At 38.0% G+C, this 8,477-nt stretch overlaps 1 protein-coding gene across 1 annotated transcript in view; it reads right to left on the reverse strand.

Moving 5' to 3' along the window:
- LOC107696138 (serine/threonine-protein phosphatase 4 regulatory subunit 3-like) overlaps nucleotides 1-8,049 on the reverse strand; it is a 14,109-nt gene extending 6,060 nt beyond the window's left edge. The window contains exons 1-10 of the mRNA XM_016496327.1: nucleotides 7,001-8,049; nucleotides 6,860-6,915; nucleotides 5,401-5,499; nucleotides 4,682-5,299; nucleotides 2,202-2,279; nucleotides 2,003-2,119; nucleotides 1,655-1,771; nucleotides 1,448-1,579; nucleotides 1,231-1,333; nucleotides 944-1,102 (exon numbers count right to left, since the gene is read on the reverse strand). Coding sequence (XP_016351813.1) covers nucleotides 944-1,102; nucleotides 1,231-1,333; nucleotides 1,448-1,579; nucleotides 1,655-1,771; nucleotides 2,003-2,119; nucleotides 2,202-2,279; nucleotides 4,682-5,299; nucleotides 5,401-5,499; nucleotides 6,860-6,915; nucleotides 7,001-7,142 — 1,621 coding nt within the window. The 5' untranslated portion in view covers nucleotides 7,143-8,049. The remainder of the gene's footprint in view (nucleotides 1-943; nucleotides 1,103-1,230; nucleotides 1,334-1,447; nucleotides 1,580-1,654; nucleotides 1,772-2,002; nucleotides 2,120-2,201; nucleotides 2,280-4,681; nucleotides 5,300-5,400; nucleotides 5,500-6,859; nucleotides 6,916-7,000) is intronic.
- Nucleotides 8,050-8,477: the final 428 nt, after the last annotated feature.

Below are 8,477 nucleotides of genomic sequence, written 5' to 3' on the forward strand. Positions count from 1 at the left end.
GAATGTACGTAATGGGCTGCTACTACTACTACTAAAATTATTTAAACCTTATTTGTAAGGAATAATCATACAATATTCTTCAATGTTTTAATTGCACTATTAAATTACCTTTATTTTCCAAAAAAAAAGTGTGTTTAATTTTCATTACTTAAAAGATAGATTAAATGAATTGTAGCGTCTGGACCAATCAAAAACACAATTTTTCATTTGATTTAACAAATCAGTTATTCATTAGATTAACAAGTCGGCACAGACCATTTTATGCCTTAAAAATGTAAATATACAACACAGAATTTTTGAGCAAAAAATCATAAGGCTATTGCAAGAATAAATGAAACTTGTTTTTATGCTTTCAAATAATTAGACATGACAAATCAGAATTTGGTAACAATAAAACATAAGGTTGGAAAAAATAAAACATTTCATAGGGCCCTAAACATGTAATTTTTGTTCAACTTTTAATAAATTGATGTTAAATTGTTTAAGTTTCATGATTTTAATTAATTAGACATGTTTTTGATTAATAAAACGATTAATTAATCAAATTAATTAATAAAAAAAGCCGTAAACCTCGGGGAAACACTGTTAAATATAAAATTAAACATTTAAATTCATTTAATTATTTTAAATTAATTTAAATTAATTTAAAACTATATACATTGTTGGTGTTAGGGCAAGTGAGAATGTTGGCAGGACTGGCCCAGCCAGACAAGCATAAAAAAAATCCCTTACTTTCATTCTGTTAGCAATTAAAAAAAACTGACCCCATTTTATTGACCAGTAGTACCATTGCCTCTTTTGCACAATCCAATAAAATCTGGATGGACAAAAAAAAAATCCCACCCTACAATATTTCCTGCTGAATATTCAGTATCAAATGTGGCTTTACGAATTATTAAAAAAGCTACGTCTTGTGTGTGTGTGCGCATGTGCATATACTCACATAAGGCTAAGAAAGCATGTTGAGATGCAGTGAGCACCAGTACTCTGCGGAGGATGTCTTTGTTGATGATGTAGTTCTTTATGTGATACGTGTGATGCTCCACGCAGAAAGTGAGCAGCTCTACGATTAGAGCCAGCAGCTGACACGTCTGGAAATCATCTGACAAGACAAACACACACAGTGAGAAGTCTAGAGGTCACCTCTTTAAATAGGTATGCAAAATGTCAAAAAGGCTGCCTACACATTCAGTCTGCATGCATCCTACAAGCTTGCAAAAAATCTATTACCTTTGCTGGGTTTTTCTTCTGTGGTGTTGGCAAGAAGTGGAGCAGAGAGCACATGCATGCAATGCTTATAGAAGAAACTCAAGAACTCGGTCTTCTCGGTTTTCTGCAGTTAATCAAACCGTTCATGAAAGGAGCATGTTTCGCTACATTCTGACAAATGACAATGAAAGGGTGGTACAATGCATCAAATATATATTTATATTAAAACATGTCTCACATTAGCAGTTGCCAGCATGTTCTCTGGGTCCACTAGTGTCCTGAGCAAGCCCATTAGCTGTACAGCTCCACCCAACTCTGGATCCGTGTCACAGATCATATGCTCAATGATCAGATTTATCAACAGAATGTCCTGTAAAATAGAGACAAGTAGTGAGGAAGACAGGTAGATGGAAGGATCACAAGAGTCAATAGGCGTGTGACTTACGTCATCATTCTGCTGAGACTCCTGCATAACAAACTCTCGCACCATGGAGGGGTTGTACTCCACCAGGTAGGAGAAGATATCAGTGGCTGCGCCACGCACATGAACATCATCCATGCCCTTTAACACAAAGCACACATGCGTTCATAAATACAGCAAGAGCAAGTTAAAGTTATGGTCTTCATTGAGAGCAAAGTTGAAGTTAAGTTACAGTTTCAAATGTAGCAGATACACCTATTCTCCATAAAATACAATACTAAAGATCATTAGTAATGATATTAAAATTTAAAAAAGATACCACCAAATCAACTGACTGCAAATCTGTTCTTTGAAATAGCAAGTATATCTTACAAGAATAACTTCCAGCGCTGGCAGGATACCCATGTTGGACAGAGTTTTGAAGAATGCGTCTCTGTTCTGTGGTTGTAACGTTTGTGAGAACGCACAAAACTCCTTCAGGAAATTTACCTGAATGTGAAAATATCAATTTTGTTTATATCAAGTGTTTTGAGTAGGAGGTTAACACATTCATTAGTAATGTTGCTCATACCAGCTCATGCCGTTTGTCGTCATCTGTGGCTTCATCAGTTAGCTGTGCAAAGAGCTCAGTCAAAAACTTCTCATCGTCCTGAAAAAAAAAGCATAAGAAATAGAGAGCTCTGGTTATATCAATTCTAATTACTAACAGTTTTGTGTATATGTATATATATATATATATATACACAAACAAAACTAGTTTACTTCAAAACAAAAGACACTAGAAAAAGCACACAAGTATACATTAAAAATACACAATATATTAAAAAAAATTATTGAAATATTTTTAAGCCAGTATTCATGTTACAATCTATTTTCTCCAAATTAAACTCTTTCTATGATATTTTCTCCAAATTAAACTCTTTCTATATATGCTGCACGATGCACCTTGCAGGGCACTGTGTGAATTGCAACCATAATTCTGTTCAGCCAGATTTGGCACAATAAATCTGGTTATTGATAAATGTTCATTTATAGTTGCATATACATTATCCTAATGTCATTTGAGCTCACCATAAAGCTGTAAATCACAGAGAGGCTTAAAACTGTTTTGCAACATTACTTGACCTCTAGCAGAATGAGGGTGACATATTTGATAACTGCACATCGACACCAAGGTTAGACATGTGACCGATACTGTATTTTACTGCATCAACTTGTCATGGACATAAAAGATTACACCTCAAAAAAAGGGGAACCAGTCAAGTGAATTGTTTGCTATTACGCTGCCATGGGAAAGTACATCTAATTGCTCAGACAATCATAACAAAAAGCTTTCAGTATCTATGTTTGGTTTATTCAAAATCTATGAGACTACATCCAGGTATTAACTGGATATGGTAATATTAAAACAATATTGTGACATGCACATTCTTCTGCAAAGATGGACAAACAACCATACTGAACTGAAGCTGGCTGGAGGTTGGAGAAAATAATCATCCAGCACGTCTGCCAAGTGTTTGTGACATCACATGATATGGCTCTAAAGAACATGATGGTGCTGTTTCCATGGTAACAAGCACCCTCCCCTACCTCCAATCCCAGTATCAAACAATTCGACTGTAAGGCTTAGGTGAGAAGCACGTATCAAACCATTTCCATGAACATCTTTTTTAAATGAATTTAGCCACAACTGAAGTAAAATCTAACTTAATGTCATAAGGTCATTTCAGATTTTTTTGACTTGTCAAAGCATTAAAGGGGTCATATGATGTTGCTAAAAAGAACATTTTGTGTATTTGGTGTACTGCAATGTGTTTATGCAGTTTAAGGTTCAAAAAACACATTATTTTCCACATAATGTACATTGTTTCTCCTCTATGCCCTGCCTTTCTGAAATGCGTCGATTTTTACAAAGCTCATCAGTCTGGCGCGACGTTGATGTATTTCCTCAGCGACCAGCACGGATCAGCTCGAAGCGGATATCGCGGTAGTTTTGCTTTCACAACGAAACAGCGTCTCCACGACATGGCGGCGGCAGCAAAAACCACACTACAGCGAGAATAAAAGTTATGCCTTCTTTCTTTGCGTGAACATTTGGGTGGTGTTATGCAAATCTTCTCACACAGTGACGTAGACATGTGGGGGCGTGTTTAAACGAGGCGTTTTAGGAGGGCGTGGACAAGTCTTAACTTTTATAAAGAATATCTCTTTGGGTTTGAGACTTTATTCTTCGTAACTTTAGGGATCTTATCTATGCACGAACAGCTTGTAACACTCCAAAGAGAAAGGAAAATTTTTAATTGCATCATATGACCCCTTTAATAAATGAAATTAATTACATTGACTATAATTACTCCACTCTTGAAACTCAACATTGAAGCAAATACTGTTGCTGATTTTCTACTAAATGATTAAATGTCATCCATTAAATGCATCTGAAAAAGCAGTTAGCACAGTTATCTTTAAATCTGTTATCTACATCTGCAGACCTTTTAGTGTGCAAAACATACACATATATATACATGTATACATACAGTGGGTACGGAAAGTATTCAGACCCCCTTCAATTTTTCACTCTTTGTTATATTGCAGCAGAGTGAAAAATTGAAGGGGGTCTGAATACTTTCCGTACCCACTGTATATATATATATATATGACCTTTACAACAAAGAACCAAAGTACAGCCCACCATGTGCATCCCATCAAGAGCAATGAGATCGTCTCAGGCAATACAAACAGGGAAATATTAGTAGCTGCATCACAAACATGCAAACATATTCACTGCATTCTCTGCAAACAGTTTTCTGCTGAGGATGCAATGAATTTGAGAGGGACGATGCTTGTCTGAAAATTGTGCTGAAAAGCCACAATGACACATAGCAAGCCTGACAATGTATGTTACCTGTGAGATATGTTATAACGTGGCATTAAAAGTTAATCTACAGCTTCTTTCACCTAGTTTAGCCCCTGAACAGCATTTCAACTCAACCGCCATTGTACAAAGTTCACAATATACTGGTCACATATACATGGTTGAGTACGAAAACCCACCTGCAGCATGCCAACAATCTCCACTTTGTTGAAGAAGATGAAGGAGTGGAGGGTGGAGAGCATGTTTTCTTCAAAGACAGAGGGGGTGGGCAGCACCATGTCCTGAATATACTGCACGCGGTACGTCTGATGAATCTTCTGCCGCAGCTCCGGGTCTGAAATGGGAATGACCTCTTTAAACCGTGCCGTGGTGGTGAGGAATTCTCGATGCCGCCGTGGTTGGGGTAGCGACGGATCGAACTCCAGACATCCGATCACATCCATGATGCATTCTTCGGAGAACATGACTTCAAAAAGCGCTGTGCGGTTGAGGAGGAAAATGCCTTTGATGATGTCATAGAGGTGATGCAGGCCTTCTCGGTTCTCCAAGTCCTCGCACACTCGGAACAGCTCCAGCAGTTTGCGGATGTAACCTTCATTCTCCAGCGCCAGGGACAGTTTTTCCCGCCGTAACGGAGAAGGTAAGGATGACGCCACCAGCTCAGCCACTTCCTCCAGCCGGGAGAGCTCACATGGCGGAAGTTCAAGACCAGGAGAGGACATGTCATCAAAGCGCTCCTCTTCAGACTCATCTATCAGCTCCTGGGTGATGTCTACAGAGGGGTCCTTTCCCTGGACCTGTAGACACAAAAATAAAGGCTTTCAGAATAAAGCATTACACCAACATGCAGAACATACCTAGAGAAAATATTATAAATGTACATCACAGACATAATCACCTGACATATTTTCTCCCAGATCTCATCACAACCAGCCTTCTCCTGGAAGCTGAGAGCTAGGTCATAGTTTTCAGCCTCAGACCATACTATTAATGTGTCCTTCAAATACAAAACACAAATAACATCAACAAATGCTAAAAGAGCATGTGATACACAAGCACTATCATACAGGGATCTAAAGTTTAATGCAAGACACTACAGGCAAAAACATTGTTCATGCACAGGTCAAATTTAAAATTTTGCTTTCATAACATCTTTAGCAAAAAGAAAACATACAAAATACAAATTTAAGTATTTATTTTACTACACCTGATCTACTTGCATCTGTAGATTTCAATTACAATACATATCTTTCCAGGTTTATTCCTATATTTTTAAGGTTTTTACAGAGGGGTTTGTTTATATATCATTCACCTGATTTATTTAACCTTCTAAAACAACAAAATTTACTTTTTTCCTGGCTATTGTCTGACTTATGAAGCGCTTTATCCAATTTTAAAACAAAACAATTGTCTTAACCCTATAAAGCCTACTGTATCATCTTAGATACATTAATTTCTAATGTCTCTAAATTATCAACATGGTCAAAACAGAAAACTTGTTGTACACAATCAACTACATGCCAACTGATTGATAGTTTATACTTTTTTAGCAAGTAAAAGGCCTTTTAGTATAATTCTAAAAATGTCAACCTTCACCTTTGTGTCTTTTTCCTGTGAAATGATGTTTGTAAAGTAAATGTAAGAATAACTTTTATATTGTTAGTAATAACAAATTTTCAGAAATGTTAGAAATTTTCATAGAAACATCATTTTAAAATGAAATAATCAAATATCATACATCAAGCTTTAGTGGAACATTTTTTGCACTAATTTATTTAGGCCTATCTCTTAATAATCATTGTATTGCATTATGTTTTGCACCCCACAAATAAATATAGAGATTTGATTATTTAAACATTATCTTACTAAGACATATTAGGAAATATAAAGTGAAAACTGATATTATATGCATTTATGCAAGTAGTCTGCTATACTATTATAAAAAATCTCACTGATTTACATTACAGGCTATCAGAACTGCATCTACTTTTTGTCTATATAAATAACTTTGTATAAAAAATTTCCTCATTGAGCGTGAGCTCTATATTCGATAAGTGCAACAAATGCCTGGTGTATTCAAAAGATGCAAGCTTTTTTTAATACCTTGTCTAAAGAATGAAAATATTACCGCTCTATTTCAAACAAAGGCTCTAATGTTATTGTAATGTGATTAACTATGGAAGCATGGTGATACCTGTAATGTAATATCTTTCCCAATTCACCTGTGATGTCTCGCATCTTAATAAATGTGTATTTTACCTTTAACCAAGACATTAAGAAGCACATACTAATGAATGATGTTCACAAAAACACTGATGAGCTGTCAACAAAATCATGTCACAGCATTTCAAACGCACCTGCTGTTTCTGATAGGCGGTGTTAGGGTTGATTTTGGACTCCAGCAGCAGTGACCCTGTTTTAAAGAACGGGCACATATTACTTTTACAGTTAACGAAAAGTGGCCCTGTACATCATCTCTGTAATATTTTGAAACATACCATCACTTTCGGCGCGCACCAGGAGAGACATGCCTTTCAGCCGCTCCACGTAGGCGGATGACACATGTCCCGTCCCCCGATCATCCCACTGGCGGTCCTCATTCAGAGTGTACACTTTTACTCGTCTACGAGTGTCAGTCATCCTTGCAAGTAACTCTCAAACAGGCTTTTGCCCTTGATTCAATAAATCTCAACGTCCTCGGTTAGCAAGGTGCAACAGAATCTGCTGTCAACTTCAAGCTGAAATGTATGGCATTCACTGGCAAGCTGTCGCGAAGCTGATGCAGTATGTTGTTGTGGGGTCTATCACAGTAAACGTATGCAGTCCAGAAGAATTATTCTGACCAGTCTAGCGATGGTCAGCTAGCTGCTGTGTGCAGCCGAGGCTCTCCACAACATACTCAATACTTTGAACTTTTAATAAACGCAACCACGAAAAACGCTCCTCTGTTTCTAAAGGCCGTGAAACGGTGAGAAATTAGTTTAAAAGCATGCAGCCAGAGCACGAACGCAGAATGTGTTTCTTTTCCTCTGTGCCCCTTTACTTTAAGCTAGCTAGGCTATGCTAACGCTGCGACTAATTCAGTCAAACGGGGTTAGCGTAGCTAGCGCCTCAGCTAGCAGGCTATCTACTGGCGCGAGTCATTTTAACCCAGAATTGTTCGAAACGCGCGCAAATGAACTCCAAAGACGTACCGATAACGCTATTTGATCGTTATACTCGCGCGCGGTCGGTGAAAAGGCGGGAAGGGTCGTGTATAACGCGGCGCGTTCATAATAAGCTAAGCTATATTTTCTCCAAGTATTCCGCCATATTCTGGCTAAGGGCCGCGGATGGACCAGCCAGTCTCTTCACACATAAATAAACATTCCCCTATGTAACTAATCGAATAGACTCGCTCGTTTCACTTTCCGGGACGGCGAATGGCCAGCGCGACCGTCGAGCACCATGAAATAGCAGCGTCTTGACGAAAAGTAATTATTAGCCCCACTGTGAAGATTCGGCCATCTTGGGTCCCCTCTGAAAGCCGCGACGGGGTTTCCTGTGCTGCAGGCGCAGGGCCGCCGCCACAGTTTAAAGACACAGTGCGCCAAAAATGAGCAGCGCAGACACACTGGTGTTTCGTAACCCCAAACACTCATTGCTGTTGAAAATGAAAGAGACACAGAGAGGAATGTGAATGAGGGTGAAAGTAAGCTCGAAGACGCGCGGCTTTTATTAATGACTTCTAGAGCGCGCGTAAAGATAATAAACTTCATACTGCTTTTGCCATTCAGTAGAATGAAATGCAGATGTGTACAGTTGTGCTGTTGACTTTGTTTCTGAGAACAAAGTGCAGTACATTATAGTTTCATTCATTTCAGTTATTATAAATAACAGTCTCTGCTGGGAATATAAACATAGCCCATACAAACCTTTTCTGGTAAACCAGTCCAGTCTCAGCTTTGGAACATGGTTAACCAAGTAAACAAAGTC

Source organism: Sinocyclocheilus anshuiensis, unplaced genomic scaffold (assembly GCF_001515605.1).
Source record: "Sinocyclocheilus anshuiensis isolate Anshui unplaced genomic scaffold, SAMN03320099.WGS_v1.1 scaffold306, whole genome shotgun sequence".
Taxonomy (NCBI): Eukaryota; Metazoa; Chordata; class Actinopteri; order Cypriniformes; family Cyprinidae; genus Sinocyclocheilus; species Sinocyclocheilus anshuiensis.